The sequence below is a fragment of the Balaenoptera borealis genome (genome assembly GCF_965194805.1).
Source record: "Balaenoptera borealis genome assembly, chromosome: 3".
In the NCBI taxonomy this organism is placed as follows: Eukaryota; Metazoa; Chordata; class Mammalia; order Artiodactyla; family Balaenopteridae; genus Balaenoptera; species Balaenoptera borealis.
The window spans coordinates 120,743,181-120,763,972 of NC_138866.1; the positions used below are offsets into that span (position 1 = coordinate 120,743,181).

Consider the following 20,792-nt stretch of genomic DNA (forward strand, 5'->3'; position numbering starts at 1 on the left):
TGGTCACCTTTTGTCCCCCAGCCACCCTTCATCTTCTGAGGGCCCATCTAATCAAGCTAAGAGGGCATCTCCCTCTTCAGTATCCAACTGCAGTTCACACGCACACTGACTACCCTCCTCCTTCAGGGAGCACCAAGGAGTCCCAGGGACTCTGCAGCCCCACAGCTGCGGTAGGAAGGACCTGAGTCAGGGTCTTGCACCCACACCAGCAGACAAAGGACACATACTCTCTTTCTCACCCTCCTCCTTAATGACTCTCGTCAGCCCCGCCCACAGTGCGAGCTTCTGTCCACAGCCAGACCTCGCACTCCCTTGCAGCTTTGCCTCCCTGCTCTTGCGGGCACAGGCTTGTGCACACAAGCGCCCCGCGCTCTAGGGACCATGTCCCACTGCCCTCCACGGCCTGGCTCCTGAGGCTTCCGAATTCCCCCCATCCCAATCCCTGGGCCCTAGAAGAAGGCAGCATCTACTGAAATTTTTTTATTTAAATAAAATATACAACTTGGCGCATTTACCGTTTTCTGTTTTAAAAATGGAAGATTTGAAAATTGCTTGTGGGGGATTGGGGATGGGAGGGCCCACTGACCGGACCTGGCTTTCCCAGTCTCTGGAGTGGCTGGGCTGAGTCAGAGCTTTTTATAAACTCGTGTGTGTGTGTGTGTGTGTGTGTGTGTGCGTGCGTGTGTGTGTAGAGGGTGGTGAGGACAAGCCCTGATGGCAAGGGAGGGTCCCCACTACTCATGGGCCTGGACCCTCCACCCAACTCCTATTCCCTCCCCGCCCCTGCCCCCTCCAGGACTAGACTGAGTTTGGATCAAGTCCTGCTGCCTTCCTTGGGGGGCAGAGGTGGGTGCAGAACTCAAGTTGAGTGTACTGCTACTTCCAGCTCTGAGAACTCCCTGGGCCCAAGGGGGCTTCTCCTGCCCAGTAGAGACCAAGACCAGGTGGCTCCTCGTCTCTCCCTAAGATCCCAGGATCCTTCACTCTCTTCTTCCCTGGATTATTGCCTCACACTCCCTGTGACCCATCTATGGAGAAATTTTGTCCACATCCCAGGACAAAACCTGATCTTGTCAACATTCCGGCTTAAGAGTATGGAGGAGGGTTCTAGATGGACAAGGCAGTACCAGCCCTCCTCATTAATCAGGTTTTGGCAGCCTAACCTCCTCCTGCCCTTTAGGCAGTGGGCAGACCACTGGCCTTGGCTCTGGCAGGTGTCTGTCTGAGCTGCTTTCACAATGGCCCCCACTCTGGACCTGCTTCTGGCTCCTAGTTGCCTTCAGAATCAAGGTCAGTCCCCTTAGCCTGTCATCTAAGGCCTTCCCTCTGACCATCCAGCCTCTGGATCTCTTCCCAAAGCCCCTGACTCCACAACTCCACATCCACCTCAGTCATGTCCCCACTGTGCACTCCATCCGACCCCCTGCCTCCCTCCCTCCTTCCTTCCCGCCCTCTAACTCTTCCCACACCTGGAGGCCTGGCTCAAGCCCACCACTGGCCACACACCTTCCTTAGGCCCTTAGAAAGTTCCAGCCACCTCCTGTGTCCTGAGATCATAAGCCCTGGAGCCCGCAGCCAAAGCTCCCCAGGCTCTCACCATAGCTCGCTGGGGCAATGCGCTGGGCACATCAGAATGGGGCAGAAGAAACATGATTTACTGAGCACCTACTATGGTATGTGCAAGGCGCTGGGCTGGGCATTTCACACGTACTACTTTTCTTATCTGGTCCTCATAGGTCCTGTGAGGTGGTACCATAAGTATTCCCATTTTACAAATGGGGAAACAGACTCAGAAAGCTCAGCTAACTTGCCCAAGGTCACACAGCTAAGAAGTGGCAGGTCTGGGATTCGAAGTCAGGTCTGATTACCTCTAAAATCTGGTCTGTCGAATTCAGCCCCTCTCAACACAATTTTCTAATGAAAGGAACATCGGCTTTGGCCTCAGGTAGGCCTGGATTACAATCTCAGATCAGTCCCAGCTCTGTCACTTGTAGTTATGTGATTCTGGAATAATTACCAAAACTTGGTTTCCTTATCTGTGAAATGGGAAGAATCAAAGTAACTACACCTCCTGGCCTTTGTAAAATTGAAGAAGTTAACGTGTGTAAAGTGCTAAACCAGTGCTTGGCACAGAGCAGACTCAATAAATAGAAGCTTCCCTCACCTCCCCCTGTACAGATGGGAAAACTGAGGGCCACAGAGGTGATGGGATGTGCTTGAGGCCCTACAGGAAAGGAGAGGCACGGCCTGGAGTCTTCTGCTTCCACGTGGGAGGTCGGGCTGGGACTGGATTTGAGACCAGAGATGGGGAGAGAGGGGGCCTGCTGAGAGGCCCGGGGGGTCCTCTTCCCTGAGGACTGGAGAGAATACTTCCCCCCAGGCCCTGTGGTGCCCAACCTGCGGGCCAAGGCAGGTTGCTGGATGTAAGGTGACCTGGGTGTCCTGGCATGGGGGTGTTTAACATGGGGTTAAACTAGATTGCACACACATGTGCACACGTGTGAGTGGCTATCTACATGGCTCTACAGAGCACTACATAACTATACATATACACATCTTACATATATATACATATACATATTCATATACATATCTTGCTAAGTTTGCAGTAGAAAAAATGCAAGACTCTCAGGGCCCTGGCCCGTTTGTCCCAAGGACTCAGGCGACTGCGGCTCCCCAGGAACAAACCCAAGGGCAGCCCTTCCTGGAGGAATGAAATGACCCCCAGCAGAGTGGGGCTCCAGGTTCACAGCTAAGGGCCCCGTGGTGGCTATTGCCCTAAAATGAATACAATGACAAGTCTGCTCTAGGAACCCCAAACATGGGTCACCCCCACCCTTGCCAAGCCCCAGAGAACCCACCTGCCTTCCTCTCACTTTTGCATTTGGGCCCTGCCTGCTCCCCTCCCCTCCCCCCTCCCTCTAGTGCTGAGTATTAAAATAGTCTATAAAAGCAAGTGACCAAAATTCTATAGCTCTAAGAATACCTGGTTATTTTCTGCTGTCTTTTGTTTTTCTGGTGTGGGTTTTTTAATGGTAATTATTATTGTTATTGGTATATCTCCTAATCACAGTTAAACCTGAAGGAAGAAAGGAGAAAAAAGAGGAGAGAAGGAGGGAGGGAGGGAGCGCAGCTCATAGATTGGAGGGCAGTTTGGAGCGCACTGGCTCAGACCTGGCCCCAGGTTCCCTCTGGGGAGCAGCAGTCAGAGGGGGCCCCCCAGAAGAGGTGGCTCTTGCCCCAAATAAAGAAAGAGGGGGTGGCAAAGAACCTGAGGATGTCTTCCGAGGCAGAGTGACGTGCTGGCCAGGGACGGCACCATAGGGCCTCCCGGGGAGACCGAGGCCCCCGCTGCCCCCGCTGCCGGCCCCGCCTCTGGGAAAGAGCGGGAAGGCAGCCACGGACTCCCCAGAGGAGTGCGGGGAGGCTCTGCGGAGAGTCTGTGCCCCGTCCTGGGGTAGGGCCGGCTGGGAGGCTGAGATGAGCTTGAGGTCCTGGGTGAGGCGGCCCGGGGTGAGGGGCGGGGTGCCCCGGCGCTGGGGGACTTGGGGTGGCGGGGGGCTGGATGCCGGAGGCAGGAGCAAGGAACCGTGGGAGCCGGAGGCCCGGGGAGGGGCACTTGGGAAAGTTCTTGGAGGACCTGGGCTGTGGCCAGGGGGGCTGAGACCTCCTCGGGGGGTAAAGGCTACAGGAGAGGCCTCCCCTGAGGCCCCTGCCGCAAAGGACAGCCGCTCAGGCTGCCGCGGGGGTGTGTCTGGCGTACTTGGTGGGCCGGCGGCCAGACCCGGGGACAGCTCCCCGGGAGGCTGGCCCAGCTGCCCGGGGCTGGACGACGGGGACCTGGCCGATGCTGGGGGCGGCAGGAAGTGCTCCGCCAGTCCCAGGCCGCCCCGGGCCCCGGGCAGCGGGGGCGCCAGCTGGTTGGCCTGCGGGGAGCGGGCGCCCGGCTGCAGCGGGGTGAGCAGGGGAGAGTCCGAGGAGGACAGGGAGCCTCCCAGCGCCTTGTGGAAGTGGCCAAACCCGGCTGTGGCGGCGGCCACGGCCGCGGCGGATGGCGTGGGTGCCGAGGAGGAGCTGCCGACCCCAGGCGGCGGCGAAGAGCTGGACGAGGGCAGGAGCGGGCTCAGTCCGGCGGGTGCAGAGAATCCAGCCAGCTGTTGGATGTGGAAGGAGGAGGAAGACGGCGTGTCCACCTGCGACGGGCTGCTGGCGGGCGAGGCGGAGCCCAGCGCCGACGGGATCAGGGACTGCAGCCGCTTCAGGTGCCGGGGCGTCTGCCCGGCCCCGAGGCCGCCCAGCCCGGGCCCCGGGGGAGGCCGGAAGATGGCGGCGGGCAGTCGCGGGTGGTGGGTGAGCGCGATGGCCACGGAGGTGGTGGCGGCGGCGGCCTGCAGCGGCGCCTGGATCAGCGGGGTCCAGATGACGGGCGTGGGGGTCGGCGTGGCAGAGGCGGCGGCCTGGACGCGGTGGGCGCAGTGCGCCATCTCCCGGTCGTGCTGCACGATCTGCTGGATGATCTCGTTCTCCTGGTAGTTGAAGACGCCTGAGTTGAGGTCGTGCTGGACTTTGTGGAGGAGAATGGAGTTCTTCTTGCCTGGGCCACAGAACAAGAGCAGGAGCTCAGGGTAGGGTCGGAGGAGAGGGGAGCCCACCCGGCCTGTGCGGCGGGGGAAATCCGCCCTCCCGCCCTCCTCCCGCCGGGCCGCCTCACCGATGCGGTCCAGGCGGTCCAGCGCCACCGTCTCGAAGGCCCGCCGCATCATGGGGTACTCCTCCAGGACCTCGTTGAAGTTGTCCACGCTCAGCGAGTAGAGGCGGCAGTAGGTGTCAGCCCTCACGCTGGCTGTGCGCCGGCCCCGCGTCAGCAGGCAGATCTCTGCCAGGACGGCAGGAGTCATGGGGGGGGAGGGGGTGTGGTGGTGGGGTCCCCGGCAGACTCCAAAGGATCCCCCACCCCACCCACCCTGACCTGGGGCCCTGTTGTCTGGGACAGAAGCTGGACAGGCTCACAAGGCCCCACCCCTAGGCCGTGACCGCATCGGGGATGCCAGCCCCCAACCAAATGGGTGACAGACTGTCTTTCCTGTCTCTGGGACCACCCCTGTCCTGGGCTCACGGACACCCACCTCCAGGCAGTGGCGTGAGGGTCTGCGATGTCATCCTCGGTGTCTCTCCAGCCCATTGCCCTGTCCCCCCAGGGCCCCTTGGCTGCCTCACCTCCAAAATAGGAGCCATCTGCCAGCTTGGTCTCCTTGTTGCCCTTGGTGAGCACGCTGACCACCCCGTGCTGGATGAAGTACATCTTCTTGCCGATGGTGCCTTCGCGGATGATGTAGTCCCCCGGCTGGAAGACCTCGAAGCGCAGCTTGGTCAGCATGGAGGTCACAAAGTTGGGGTCCGCGTTGGCAAACAGCGGCATGGAGGCCACCAGCTTTCGGCAGTTAAAGTTGATGATCTCCTGCTCCCCAGACAGGGTGGATTGAGAAAGGGAGGTGGAGGTGAGGGGAGCCGCCCAGCAGGAAGGCCTGGACCCCCTCCCAGGCCGGCAGCCACAAAGCTCACCTCCCGCAGCGGCTCACTCAGCTCGCCCAGGATGCTCTCCTCGTCGAACATCTTGCCCTGGTAGCGGTGCTCGTAGTAGTCGTGGATGCGCTGCCGGGTGTCGGGCGGGAGCTTGTGGAAGGACATGTACTGCTCCACCTGCTTGTACTGAGTCCCAGGAGAGAGGGAGAGGGCGTTACCTCCTAGCCAGCCGGCCCCACTGCCCCAGCTCGCACCACCCTGTCTCGGCTGCTGGTGACCAGAGCTGGCACAGACCCTGTGGGCCTTTATGGCCGACCTGTGAGATTGAGGTCCTCGGTGTGGGTGTGGCCCTGACTCCCAGCCGCTTGGAGTGGAGGAGGGGCGCCATCAGAGCGTCCAGTCCTCACCACGTTCAATACTGTGAAGATGGCCGGGGGACAATAGGGACTCTCCACCTCCCAGCTACAGGAGGCCCACTGACCAGGAGGTCGATCGAGTTTCCTCTAAATGTCGGTCTCTTCTGTGTTACACTGTGGACCAGAGAGGGCTCACCCACAGACTCTAGAAGGAGCTGTTTCCCAGCAGTTGGAACAAACTGGCAGAGGCAGCAGAATGGGCTGCAGTGGGTTAGAGGGATTGGAGGCTGAAGCCAGGATGCCTGACCCATCAGGTGGGGCATGTATCCAAACATGGCCTCGGCTGAGGCTGTCTTTTGTTGAAGAGCAACTCCAGCCCAGGAGAGGGGCTGGGTAGACCAGGGGCCTTAAAAAGAGGTTTGGGGACAAGAGATTTGTGAACCTAAGTGCCCAGGGCTTAACCAAATAAGAAACGCTCCTGTTCACCCCAGGGGTGATGGTGGGTGCTGCTCCAGCCATCCCTGGATTGTGGGTGGAGAGCGGGGATCTTCAGGAGCATGGCTGGCACAGGAGGCACAATCAGGCAAGAACAGATTTTCCCCGCACTGAGATGTAAGGGAAGTCCCTGTACCCCAGGAACAATCAGAAACGGGAGTCTATTTTCACGTACTAGCGCTCCAAAGAGGTGGGGACACGGCTGCAGAGAGATGACAAAAAGGAACTGAGAGCTGGGAGCTGAAGTTCCCTAACGTTCTTCCAGCTGCCGTGACCCAGGCAGGGGCTGGCCAGGATAAAGGGGAGGGAGGTGACAACGGGGGCAGCCATTAACAAGCATCAAAGATGGCTCCTGGTTTCTGGCCTGGGCGTCTGCGCCACTGTATCCACTAACAAGACAGACGAGAGTGGAGGTTTGCAGTGGAGAAGGCGGGAGACTGTTCTCATTTTGGACATGGTGAGGCTGAGGTCCAGGGAGGCATCAGGTAGTCTGGGGCTGAGGAAAGAGGTGGGGGCTGATTATACTATTTGGGTCCCACTGCACTGAGATGGACACAGAGCGTGGGGTGAGGGTGAGGTGGGAAAAGAGCAGCCCCTAGGAAGATGGGGGAGAGAGAAGCAGAGAGCTGGGCCCACGCCACCAGGGGCCCAATGTGGGATGACTGAGAAGACGAGCCAGCCAAGGAGAGCAGGGAAGAGAATGGAGAGTGCGTGGTCATGGAAACAAGTGCGAAGCCAAGCAGGGAGTCAAAACTGTCAGAGGCCAAGCAAGACAAGGACCCCAAAGGACCCACTGCCTTCAGCAACACGGAGGGTAGAGGTAACCTCAGACTCAGTGGGCTGAGAGAAGCAAGTGGATTCAGCAGCCATAAACAATGCGAGTTTTTTGGTTGGTCGGTTGGTTTTAGGAATTTGTCCATGAAAAAGAGGCAGACAGCAGAAAAGATAGCAGGCAAAGCCCGATGACGGTGGAGGGACAGACATCTATAAGAAGGGAGAGACAGAGCAAGTTTCAATGCTGATGGGAAGGCCCTCAGAGAGGAGGAGGCTGGAGGGGATAGTGGGCACGGGGTGGGGAGGTCAGGAGGGAAAGGGGCCCTCCGTCAGGAGAGACAAGCCCCCAGTTTCAGCAGGAGTAAAGCAGGGTACAAATAAAAAGACACTTAGAGGTTTAAGGCTGGGGAGCTGAAGTAGTTCTCACCTAGGAGGGGTTCCCCCCCCCTCTGTCACCCACACGGGAGCCCCCATCACAGGGGGCTGGACCCTCGGGGGCCCCGTGGCTGGCAGCCTGTGCTCCCTGTGGGAAGGAGCGACGGGCAGGTTCTCCTGAGAGAGCCCAGGGTGGACCCCAGCGTTCCAGCCTACCTTCTCCTGGTACTGGCGCCGGGAGGAGTCCAGAGACTGGATGAGGGCGGTGGCGTGGCCGATGAACATGGCGTAGCAGGTGGCACCCACGATCATGCTAAGCATGGTGAGCCAGACGTCCGACATGCCCACCGGGGCCTGCCGGCCATACCCGATGCACAGCATGTGGCTCATGGCCTTGAAGAGGGCGTAGGAGTACTGCTTTCCCCACGAGTTGTTCTGTGGACAGACGCAAAGGTGGACAGATTGGGGGAGGGGTGGGATGGACCCGGGCCAAGGAGAGGGCGGGCCCTTCTCACGAGGAGCTAGAAAAGTCCCTGCTGCCTCCCACCCCTCAGCCTAACTTTCCCAGTGGCTGAGGCCTGGGCTTACAACCTTGCTGTTGGCTGAAAGCCTTGGGTGAGGGGCAGGGAGGCCCACACTGGCTGCCCATGGTGACCAAGTGAATCCCTCACTTAGACCTTTCTCTGGCAGTGGAGGGGCAGGGCTCAGACCAGAAGCCCCAGCGAAGGGATGGGCGCCAGCCTAACACCCCACCACCTCCACACCCCGGGACCTCTCAGCCCGGGGGCAGCCTGGAGCCTCCCCGGCAGCCAGGGCTCCAGGCTGGGCCACCCTGCTGTCCTGAGCTCGCCGAAGCAGCTCCATTCTCCGCACCAAACTACTGCCAAGTGAAGCCCATTTCCCCACTGACCTCAATTATAAAACCAGATATGCTTCCCCTGGGGGGACGAGCTCGGGCAGACTGAGCCGAAAACGCTGTCCTCGTTTTGGGTGAGCAAAGTTAAAGAGCCGCCGAGCTAAGTCGCCTCCTGTGTGAACCCGGCCTGCATCCATCCAGGGCTGCGGCCACTAGTTACCCTCCCCCACCCCAAAGGTGGATGGCCTGAAACACACACAGTGCTGGGGGCGGCGGAGGGAGAAAGGGAGCGAGGCTCCTGGCTATTTTTGTCTCCAAAGCCAGTCGGTGTCTCAAGGAAGGCTCAGTGTGGGAACGCTGCGCTCAGAAGGGCCACCTCCTGAACTTAAGGCATGTGTGGGCCTGTCACCCTCCCACAGAGGAAACTGCCCCAAATGAAGGGGCCACCGGATAAACCCACCTCCCCAGTGCTCTCTGCTCACGAGGCAGATGCGTTAGCATGAATGTGGAAAGCCACCCATGCGCATGACGCCCAGAACCCCTGCCTAGAGCCCTAAGCACTTCCGCAATCACCAGGTTGTTCCCAGCACCTGGAGGAAGGCACAGGCGCTGCGTGCCAAGTTCAAGGTCACTCAGACCATCCTGGACACAGCTGAGCTAGTCTAGGGGCTCTCATTCCAGAGGGTGGGAGGTCTGTGGGACTGATCTCCAGGGATAGAGGGGGCCTGGGCTCCCCGTCCCCCAGGCAGCCCCCAGCTGCCTCCAGCCAGGGCTCTGGCTTTACCGCTGAGCCTCTGGGGACCGGGAAATTCAATCCATGTGGCCGATTCATTTACACTTAGCTCATCAAAAGGCTGTTTTGCAAAGGCCTGTTTGATGCTGAAAGATGCCTCAGGGTCTCTTTCACCTCTTTCAAAGCCAGTTTTCCTCCCCTGGGGCCCTGAGGGTTTGCCTAGAGACCGAACCAAACTGACTGGGAGTGAGAGGAGGACGCAGGGGTTCGAAGAGCCAGAGAAAGGCCCATAGGCCCAGGGGACCCGCCACCCTGCCTGGAGCGTGCCCTGTTCACAGGAGGCTGGGGAACCCTGCCCCACGGCTCCTCTCACCCACCCACAGGGTGGAGGGGCAGGGAGGGGATGAGGCGCCATCGAACCTGCCTTCCCTGCTCAGGACCCCACCTAGGACCGGGCTGCGTGTCTGTGGGGTGGGGCAGGAGGAGGGGGCAGAGGCACAGCCCAGCTCTGCTACTGGAGCAGGAAGTGGCAGCCACGTGTGATCTGGGAGTCCATGCGGGCTGCCCACAGTGCCCCTCACTGGTTTCTCCTTCCTAGGACTAGGCTGGCTTTTAATGGTTGGTCAGCCTCGGGGAGCAGAGGTAGGAGGGCGGGAGCCACCAGCCCGGTATCCCCACACCTGATACAATCTGAGGAAGCCCTGGTCTTAGTCTCCCTGGGTGCAATCAGGGCCAAATAGCGAGGCTCCCGACTGCAGTGGAGGCTGTAAGGTGGCAGAGGTAGCAGCACAGAGCCAAGGGCTCCCGGACTCAGTAGAGGGCCCTACGTGACCTGCTCTGCCCATCTGCACCTCGTCGGTCCCCTCCCCCCGCACCCGGAGGGAGGGCCGAGGGCTGGGCACTCACCACCATGTTGTTGATGGACACCCAGCAGTCGTCGGGGAAGTCCTGCAGCATGGGCACCAGGAACTGCAGGCAGCCGTCCCAGTGGCAGAGCAGGAGCATCATGCCAATGAGGTTCACGATGCGCACCACGGCGCTGGCCAGGTCGTAGGTCATGTGGAAGATCTGCGGGCAGAGGGAAGAGACTGGCCCAATTAGCTGGGGGCCGGCCCGCTCCCGGGCGGACCCCGCAGCTGCTGGCAGGCCCTGATGCTCTGCACACACTGGGCAGCGCGCCCAGCCTGGTGCAGGTCCCGGCCGTGGCGAGGGCGGGAAGGCATCAGGCTGGCCCTGGGAGAAGCAGCCTGCAGGCTGTGGGCTCCAGAGGGACTCCACCTGGGATCCGTGCAGATACGGGGGTGGGCTCCCGTGGGGAGTCCAGACACCCAGGCCGGACACGTGAAGGGAGGGCACGTAGAGCCCCATACAGCCTGGAAACGGGCAGCTCACCTGGGCTGTGAGGACGACACGAAGAAGAGCCAGCCCACCAGAGGCTCCTCGGGGTACTAGGGTCTGTGGTCACACCAGGGACATGGTGTTTCCCTAAATCTGTCACTAGACTCTCAGGACCCCCCAGGGGCAGCGGGCTCTGCCAAAGGCAGCCATGGAACTGCAGGGGGAGCAGTACAGACACCTAGGCTCCAAGTTCACACAGACCTTGATCCCAGGCCCAACTCCTACCCAATTCCTAGTTGTGTGACCTTGAGAAAGTTCCTGAACCTCTCTGATCATGTCTCCTCATCTGGAAAATGGTGATAAAATTTCTTACCTTGAGTGGGTTGTCAAAAGGATTAAATTATACATATAAAGTGCTTAGTACTGGGTATGGAAGTATTCAATAAATTGCAAACCATTATTAATTGATAAGTTATTAATAATTAATCCTTATGATTAGTTAACATGTATGAGTAGTAATGCTCTCCTGTACAGTTTAATAAGGTACAGCAACCATGGCCACCCATGTATCTCCACTCCTGTGGCTCCAAGCGAGACGCTGAGGTGTGGCTGGGCAGTGCCAAGGGTGCGTACATCCCAGCATCCGTGCCCCACCTCCCTCCTCCCCAAGCTGCCTCTTGGTCCGGTTTCAGCAGGGGTCACCATGGTGACAGGATGGGGAGGGGACAGAAATGGAAAGAAGTCTAGAGGGAGGTCTCTGGAAGTTCTGGCCTTGCCTCTGGCCTGGGAGACTCTGGAGATGCCCGAACCCCCAGTTCTGCCCTCCATATTATTCCCAGGTACAGATCCTTCCTGGAGAGGGGCTTTGGGCCAAACATGAAGACTTGTCGAATGCCACAGAGACCTAGTTTAAGCGCATTTCAGATGGGGGAACCTGAGACCCAAAGAAACAGACCCTAGATATTTCAACCCCTGTCTAGTGGTCTTTTAGCAACAGCCCCATAGCTGGTGGCAGGATATTCTGATACTTGAGACCTCAGTTTCCCCTTCTGAAATATAGGCTTAGCCTGGGTCTTGGTCTGGAGAAACCAAAGATGAATACTACTTGTCTATCACCCCCTGGGTTGCGCCCACCTGTGGCCCCCTTAGTAGCATGACTCTGGATGTACCAGCTGAAAGGATGAAACAGACCTTGGAAAGTTTCCTGGAGGATGGCAGCTCTAGCTTGTCCCATCACCCCTGTGTCCCTGGCAACAGAGAGACAGTAACACCGAACCTGAGGGGGCGGGCACACAGTCCCACAGTCATCATCTCATTCAAACTCACAACAAACCTTTGCTGAAAATGTTGTTAACCCTTTTACACCCAGGCTCAGAGAAGTAAACGGACCTGCCCTTGGTCATGGTGGCAGCAGAAGGGGCAGATTTGAACCCAGGGCTGCCTGCAAATTATTAGATTGGCCCAGGGCGGGAAGGGTGGTTTTCAGTAGCTCCGTTTTGTAAATAAAACAACTCAAACCCAAAGTGGCCAGGTGATGTGGCCAGATCCACACAGCAAGCTGGACCCAGGGCCAGGCGGGACTCTCCGGCATCTCACCTCTGTAAGCCTGGTGCACAGCGTAATACTGTAGACAGAGCTGTGCGCCTGGCAGCCCAGCCCCACTGGGGCCCAGAAACCAGCCCCAGGGCTGTCAGCATGCCATTGCCCAGCTTAGCGGACACGTCTCTGTATAAGGAGGGGTGGGCACTAGAGACCAGGCAGGGCAGGTAGCTCCTGAGTACCAGCGCCCCAGCTGTGGCTCCAAGGGAAGATCCCACTTCTGCCTCTAAAGCAGCTGCTTAGGTGAACACAGTAGCTCTATGACCTCGGGCCCACTAACCTTGCAAAGTCTTGGTTGACCAGAATGCCACCAGCTCCCCAACTCTGGGGGGATGCGGGGGGCAAGTGACATGGGACTGCCTAGTCTCAGAGGTGGCTAACACCTGTCCTCACCTCCTTCCACACCTCAGCGTCCCCTCAACTAAAACAAAGCTAGACATCTGCCCCCACTTCTCAGGGCGGTTCAAGAAATTAAACTGGCTAAGAAAGTGCTCTGGGCCCTGAACGCATACACGTGGGGTGGAGGGGGGGAATCATTATTATTAAGTTCCTTCATTTCCCAACTCCTATGAACTGAAATCTCCCCAAAATCCTATGTTGAAGCCCTAACTCTCAATGTGATGGTATTAGGAGGTGGAGCCTTTGGAAGATGATTAGGTCATGAGGGTGGGGCCCCCATGGATGGAATTAGTGCCCTCATAAGAAGAGACACAGGAGAGTTGATATGTGGCCACGTGAGGACACAGAAAGAGGACGGCCATCTACAAACCAGGAAGCGGGCCCTCACCAGAACCTGACCATGACAGCGTCCTGATCTCATCCCTCCAGCCTCCAGAACTGTGAGAAATAAATATTTGTCATCTAAGCCCCCCAGCCTGTGGTATCTTGTTCTAACAGCCAAAACCAGATACCACACTGAAGGAAGACTTGGACCACTTTTAGAAAGCATCCCAGACTCCACAGCCTGCAATAACTGCTCCTTTCTGTGTATTACTCTGGGTCTTAAAGACCAGATCAAGGTTGGCACATTTGAATGCAATGTGTTCTTTCCTTTTTCTATCATCCTTGTTTTTCTTTTCTTTGTAACTAATTTTCTTCCAAGATCAGGTCCTTGTATAATTTTGCCTTTATACTGATCTCAGCAACGAGTATGCAGAGCACATGGTAGGGTCTCAGGAACTGAGAAGTGCTTAAGTGACGAAGGTGAAGGTGATGAAGACAGTGGTGGGGATGATGGTGATCAGGGCTGCCACGAGTATACACAGTGGCATTCGAAAAAAGCCCCAGTCTGGGCAGGCACAGCCCACAGGGAACCTGCTTTCGCAGGAAGAAAAAAAGGTGCTTTTTCCTGCAGGTGGCACAGACTCATGTATCCTCAGAGAGCGTGGTGGTGGTGGTGGCGTGCCTGATATTGGTTGAATGATGCAGATGCTGGGAGTGTCCTGTAGGGGTGGGGTGGTGGTAGTTCTGGTGGTGGTGAGGGGTACTGTGGATGGCTCTCAGACACACAAAGCCAGGGGCACCAGCATGGCAAAGTCTGAGCTTTCTGCAAAGAGTTGGTGGGGGATATATCCATTCAGGCTAGGAGGGTACCCCAGACGGTGGACACTCACCCCACCCCCAACACTCTACAGCACCCAGGCGTGGTTGCTGAGAGCAAGGCTGGATGTTGCTGGGAGAGGCTGCTAAACACCCGTGTGTCCCCACTGTGGGCTGGGGCCATAGGCCACCCGCAAGTCAGCTGCACTGCGCAAATATTTGTCTTGCTCTTTATACCTCATTAAAACCCCCTTTTATGATGTTGGTTCTGACTTTCGGGGTTGACTGTCTTCATTTCAAGGGCCCCACAAGGCTTGCCAGGCAGGTGGCCTGGACAGCTTGCTCTCTGTGCCCAGCATGGCACTTGGGGGAAGCTCTTACTCCTATTCCCTTCTGTAGTTTCTGGACCACAGGGTAACGGCAGGGAGACATGTCTCTCACCGTCTCCCACCTTGGGCAAGTGCCTTCTCTGCTCTGAGCCTCAGTTTCCTCATCTGTGTAATGGGTCAATAACTGCCAGCTCCCAGGGCTGTCTTGGGGATCAGGAGAGGACGTCCACAGCTGGCACACAGGAGGTACTCAGCACATGTTGGTCCCTTTCCTTCTGTCTCTTTCCCAGCCCTCAAAATAAAGAGCTGATTTCTCAGTCCTGGGGAGAGACCAGAAACTGGAGTTTCTGCCAAGTCCTCTTCTTGGGGCCTTGTTGAGTTCCCTCCTGGGATTTGTTTTCTCCTCGGGGAAGAAGAACAAACTCCTCCCTTTGTCTCAGGAACAAGTGGCCACATTGAGAACAGCAATCTGGGTCCTGAGAGAGTGGCTGGTGCATGCGTATCCTGGGTACAAACTGGAGGGTCACGCTAGGTCCCTTCCTAGGGCCCGTAGAGAGGACCAGCTCCTGCCCCCCAGGACCATGCCTCTGTGTCGTCCCAAACTCCCAGTACTGAGAGAGGTGGAAAAATTGAGGCCCACAGGGAGAGGAGACTCATTGGGGGCTGCACAGCCCCCCTGGCCTGACTTCCTGCCTCCAGCCCCTCCCATTACGCCAAGATGCTGCCGAGGGAAAGAAGACGCTTCTGGGATGGGTCACTGGGGTGCTGGGCCCTGCAGGGGAATATCTGAAGGGGGGCAACCACGGTTTCTAACAATAGCCTCCATGCCTGTAACAAGCTCGCACCTCAGAGGGAGGGAAGAGGCTTGGCTGGAAGAGGCTTGGGAGGGAAGATGCTGACCTAGATCGCCCAGGATGCAGGCAGAGGCTGGCGTCCTCTGAGACAGTCGTCTACGCCTGCCGAGACCCTCCACCTACGCTGACTCCCAAGAGCTGCTACTAACGTTCGGGAACTCTCGCCTGGGAGGCTGGGCTGGGCTGGGCTGGGCTGGGCTCGGGGAGGCTGGGCTGGGCTGAGCTGGGCTCGGGGAGGCAGCTGAAGGCTGAGGGTCAGGAATCCAGCATCTCTGCAGCTTCACCAGGGGATCTTGGGCAAGCTTTTCCCTCCCCATGGGAGGCCGACTCCCCAGCCCTCACCCAGCACCACCACCGTGTCCTCAGAATGACCAGCTAACATGATCCTCGCCGAGGGAGGTTGGAGTGGGGACTGAGGCCCAGCCTCTGAGGACATCAGAGTACATCTGACAGTCGGGGAAACTGAGGCCTAAAGAAGGGAAGAGATTCACATGAACTGGAGTTGGAGGAGGAGATAGAGCAGGGTCTTCTCTACGAAACACCTCCCTCCCCAGGTCTCGTATAGACCTGAGGCCTCCGAGGGTCTCCCTGCTGCTGCCTCCAGGCCAAGGTGAGGCTGTGAGAAGCCCCGAGGGTGGGGCAGGCTACTGAGGGTTTGGAGACAGGGTTCCTGGGGCCAGCTGGGAAACCCCAATCCAACCCCAGGGGTCCGGGGGGAGCCCCTAGCTGGGCAGTGTGCCCAGCAGACAGCAGCTCAAAGCAACTTCCTTCCCAGCTGCTAGGCAAGATAAGGGTGTATGTGTGGAGGGGGCGGGGAGTCATCCATCTGGCCTCCTGGGATCTCCCTTCCTGCCCACAAGACAGGGTAGCGATGTCCAGTTCAGGGTCCTGACCTGGGGCCTCTGTCCAGGGTCAGAGCCTGCCTGGCCATTTTTGGATAGCCCAGAGGGTGGCCAGGCCAGAGGGGCAGTGGGGACAGTAAAAGAAGAGCTTAGCTCCTGTCCCAGGGCCCACCCTTCCCACCCACCGGCAACTCTGCCAAATCTCCCCAAAATACCATGGCCTCCAGGGCCCGGGTGTAAGTGGGGAGCAAGGCTGGCCCCCAGTGGGCTGGGGCCTGGAGACACGAACCGACGCTATAGAAGGGAAAGGGGGACTACTCTGCTTTTAACAGCAGTCTGTCTAGCTGTTAAGTCCAAGACACACAGAAGGTTGGGGGTTTCTCGGGGACTGAGGGAGCCAACGAGGTTCTGAATTTCCACTTGGGACAGAAACCAAGAGACAAGCCCCTCAGGGCGTTCCAGGAAATATGCCTCCATCTTCCCTCTGCAGCCACTCAGAGGGGCCCTGGCTACCAGCACCCTCACCCCCACAGGCACTGTCCCCTCTCAGCCCTGAGCTCAGACCCACGTCCAACCTCTCTGCACCTACATGTCCCCCAGGTTCCTCAAACCCAGTCAACCCCACCCCTCGACCCTACACTGCCTGCCTCCCCAGTCTCAGCGGGGAGTCGTCCCCAACAGAGGGAGCGGTAACAGGACCAGGCAGCCTCCTTTCAGGCCACCTGAGAAAGTGGGAAGGGCAGGGAACTAGGAGTCAGGAGGCCTGGGTCAAGATCCTACCACTGGGGCAGCTGACCCTTCCACCCTCGGTTTCCTCACCTGACAAATACAGGTAATAAATCCTGCCCTGTTGACCTTGTCAGCGAGGTTTGAGCAACCAATGAAATCATGGGTAGAAAGTATTTGAGAAAAGTAAACACCCTATAGAAGCACAGGGGGTTGCTAAGGCAACTGAATGGGGAGGGGCATTTATTAAACAGTTCTCTGCACCCAGTTTCACACTAAGGGTTTTACAAACATTATCTCTTTTAATCCTCACAACAATCCACTGAATGTACGACTTCTACCCACTTTGCCGATAAGAGACTGAGGCTCAGGGGATAAGGTGGCCCCAAGGTCAGTCAGCTGGCAGTGTGGAGCTGGATTTTAATTCAGGTCTCACGTGTCATCCTAGCCCTAAAGCCCACACGCATTCCACCACACCTGGTCCCTGCCGGGAGTCAAGAGTGCTAACTGGGGTCTGATCTGGCTCTGCCAGAGGTCTGCTGCGTGACTTTGGACAAGTCATTGGCTCCTCCTACCAGCAGAAATAATTCAAATTCCAAACCAAAGAGAATTTCTGCCATGAAGTGATTCTGCCAGGCTGGTGTAGGGACTTCTGCAGCACAGGTGTTCGTGACACCTCTGACCTCGATTTGCCAGTGCCCCGACTCTCAGCCATGGGTGCTGTTGCCCAGGGCCCAGGCTGCTGCTGGGAGTGGGGTGGGGGATTCGTGTCCTGAGTGTGGGAATTTCCATCCAATCGTGCAGAGACCAGGAGACTAGCAGTGAGCCATGGCAAGAAATGCACCTCTGCGGAAGCTTCCCTAGGCCACACAGCCCGCTCCAGACCCCAAGGCGGACAGTCTCACAGAACACATCTCCCCCCACCCTGGTACATCCAGGCTGGCCTGCCTGCAGCTGCCTCCAAAAGGTGGTACTTGGTGGTAGCGGAAAGCCTCACAAGGTCACCTGCTTTTTTCAAACCCCAGCCTGCAGTCCTCTCTTTCTCCCATAGATGGTTGCATTCAGCCCACAGATGAGTTAGGTTTGTTCAGAATGGTGTTGGCCACCTAGTTCTTTTACAATTTTTTATTCAGTTTCTATAGTCAGTGCTCTGCCCAGAGCCCCTAGGATCCCTTTACAGTTTGTGCTCACACAACTCCAGGAAAGCGCCAGGCTTGCACTCCCTACAGCTAGCACCTGTGGCTCTTTATCAGAGGCCTGGCTGCAGGAAACCACTTTGCCTGCTAGCACCAAGGGCTGGAAGGGTCCTGAGCCAGTGACTGACAGGTGAGGGGATATAAAAAGTCCAACTCCTTTGCCCTGATTAGGGCAACTCCCAGGTGTGGTGTACACCATCCTGGAGTTCCCCACAGGATTTGCTTGGTGTCATCCTTGTTTGGCTTCCTTCCTTCCTTTCCTTCCTATTCCTTTCCTTCCTAATTCCTCTTCTTCCTATTCCTTTCCTTCCTTTCCCTGCCCCTCTTCCCCAGTCCCTTACCAGATTTTCCTGGAAACACTTTGCTCCCCATCAAAAAAAAAAAAAAAAATCACTTTCATACAAATCCTCATCTCAGGGTCTGCACCAGAAGAACCCAACCTAAGACAGTTGCCAACAAAATTTGCACAAAAATCCAGATTTCTGCTTCTCATGATAAATCTGTAGATCTAGCAACCTTGAGCCCATTCTCACTTGGCCACAGTGGCTAGAGCTGAGTAGAGGCTGCCTGATACAGATGGAAGATATGTTCTCCAGTTTTCCCCCGTCCACCACACTCCCTATTGTCCTCCAAATGGCCCTTTCCACCCATTCATATTCCCTGCCTGGCCCCCACAAGCTTCTGAGTTTGCAGCCTCCACAGTACAGTGCAGTGATTAACAATGCAGGCTCTGGAGTCCAGGTCCACCAATTAATAATTCTGTGACACTATATAAATCTCTTCCTATTTCTCTATTTCCTCATGTAAAATATGAGTACTTATACCTACCTATATGGTACCCTCTATGGTTGTTAGAGACTTAAATGGGATATTGCCTGTGAAGTGATTCGTGTAGTATCTAGCGCATAATAAGAAGTCAAGAAGTTACTAATATTTGTCCTCCTGGAAGAGATGTGCCTGCTACAATCCGACAGCCCACATCCAACTATCTGAGGTTACCTGCTGGTCCCTCACTCCCCTAGAGGGAAGATACCTCTTCCCTGAAGAGGTTTGGATCTGAACACTCACCTCTTCCCACTGGTGAATATATCGAATGAGGCGGGAGAGACGCAAGAGGCGCAGGAGGCTGAGGATCTTGGTGAAACGGACGATGCGCAGGGCCCGGGCAGTCTTGTAGACCTCCGAATCGATGCGTGTCTCCACAATGAGGAAGATGTAGTCCACGGGGATGGAGGAGATAAAATCCACCACGAACCAGCTTTTGAGGTACTTCATCTTAATCCGCTGCGGGTCCAGGATGATCTCTGTGTTGTCCTCCACCACAATCCCTGTGCGGAAGTTGAGGACCAAGTCGATGAGGAAGAACGTGTCCGACACCACATTGAAGACAATCCATGGTGTGGTGTTCTCATCCTTGAAGAAGGTGATGCCCACAGGAATGATGATCAGGTTTCCCACCATCAGCAGCAACATGGTCAGGTCCCAGTAAAATCTGCCCAGAGACACATAGGTCAGTCATAGGAGGAGAGAGAGAATGAATTACAGACTACAAGAAAGCTCAGAGACAGCAAAGGTGGGAGAGAGAGGTCTTCAGAGGTTCTGAGACCCTGCGGGAGATAGGTGCATGGGTACCAGGGCAAGATGTCGTGACTGTCATAGAAACAGGTTCTTCCTTAGTCATCCTTGGGGATGCCTTCTGCCTGCCCCTCCGTGAGATCTCCGATGACAAGCCTCCTACTCCAATCCCCATGCCCCAGTGAGAGGCTGAAAAGCAAACTAAATGATGACATCCAGAGAGAGGCAAGAGGCTGTTTTAGGAGCAGAAGTAGTTCACCCCGCACCGTCCCAGGCTCAGGCCAGGATGCTCCATCCTCCCTGAGGGTCAACTGTGGCCTGAGACAGGCTGGCAGGCAGACATGCCACAGACCGTGACCAGAGAACAGGGGAGGTCCAGACGCACAGCAGGAGCCTGGGAGGCTGGAGGCGTGGGATCCAGTCCTAGCTCTGTCACTGACAGCCAGGTGCCCTCCCCACTCTGGGCCTCAGTTTCCCCACTGTGCAATGAGGGACGGGGCCTCCACACTCGGTCCTGTAATTCTGATCTGGCCTTCTCCCACACTGGCTCTCGGGGGGCCTCCCTTTAGTCTATCCCCTATAGTCAGAAAATGTCTGACCATCTCTCTCCCCCAGAGGTTTACTTCTAACACAGCGGTAGGGAAGGTCAGTGATATCTTCAAATGCAGGCAGTGTTTTTCTTTTTTTTAAAAATATATTTCAACAATTTTATTTTATTTTTCCAGCAAATAATTTATATTTAGCAAAGTAGATATTTTTGATGTTCAAGTACACATTTAAATAAATACTGATTGAATAATCAATATATTAACCACAATAAAATATTGCAAATGTTTTCTCATTTTTTCTTAAAAAGTTTCCTTTAAACATTATTTGGTAGAATAATTATTTCAGTTAACAAAGTTTCTGTGATAAAATTTTTTCAAAAATTTTTATCGGAGTATAGTTGATTTACAATGTTGTGTTAGTTTCAGGTGTACAGCAAAGTGACAGGCAGTGTTAACGGGGGGATTTCAGGCACCAGTGAGGTACCACTCAATTCAACAGAATGAGACCAGTGGGGGCTTCCAGCATCACTTCTTCTAAGGCCTCAAAGCAACTGCTAATATTTCCTGGGGAGGTGGGGAGGGACCCTCAGAGTGAAGCCTCTGAGAGGTTAAGCAATATGAGGAGGTAAAAACCAACTCACAGGTCTCCTATCTGGCCCAGCAGGGCCCCTCTGGAGTATGCAGATAGCACAGGTAGGCGAGACCCTATGTCTAGAAGGCATGACCAGGGACCCTGCCCAAGAACCAGCCACCCCAGGGCTGGCCCTAAAACTGAAAACTTGCACTGCAGAGCTGTTTCTCTCTGCTAGTAATTTAGACAGTTACACAATGACAGATAAAGGTATTATGTTGGGCAGAAATAAGCCTGTCTTCTCCCAAGAGAAATAACCTCTCAGCCATCTTTAGTTCTCTACTGCAGGGAAGCCAGGGGGAAGGGAGTGGGAGACAAAAACATAAGCTTTCCTCGAGTCTTCAGTGGGTCCCACTGCAAAACCAAAGTGCCCCGGCCTGAAGAGTTCCAAGTTTGAAAAAAATTACTTCACAGCAAATTGCTTTCTTTGTCAGCCTCAGAATGGTGCTCTGAGTCAAGGAGAAGGCAGGGCCTGCTTCAGTGAAGGTGGGCGAGAGAGCTGT

General features: G+C 56.3%; 1 protein-coding gene across 1 annotated transcript in view; it reads right to left on the minus strand.

Annotated features, from left to right (window-relative positions):
• Window positions 1-467: 467 nt before the first annotated feature.
• HCN4 (hyperpolarization activated cyclic nucleotide gated potassium channel 4) overlaps window positions 468-20,792 on the minus strand; it is a gene marked incomplete at its 5' end in the record, with an annotated part of 43,728 nt that continues 23,403 nt past the window's right edge. The window contains 7 exons of the mRNA XM_082385808.1: window positions 468-4,594; window positions 4,712-4,876; window positions 5,218-5,458; window positions 5,563-5,709; window positions 7,740-7,958; window positions 10,019-10,180; window positions 18,604-19,027. Coding sequence (XP_082241934.1) covers window positions 3,135-4,594; window positions 4,712-4,876; window positions 5,218-5,458; window positions 5,563-5,709; window positions 7,740-7,958; window positions 10,019-10,180; window positions 18,604-19,027 — 2,818 coding nt within the window. The 3' untranslated portion in view covers window positions 468-3,134. The remainder of the gene's footprint in view (window positions 4,595-4,711; window positions 4,877-5,217; window positions 5,459-5,562; window positions 5,710-7,739; window positions 7,959-10,018; window positions 10,181-18,603; window positions 19,028-20,792) is intronic.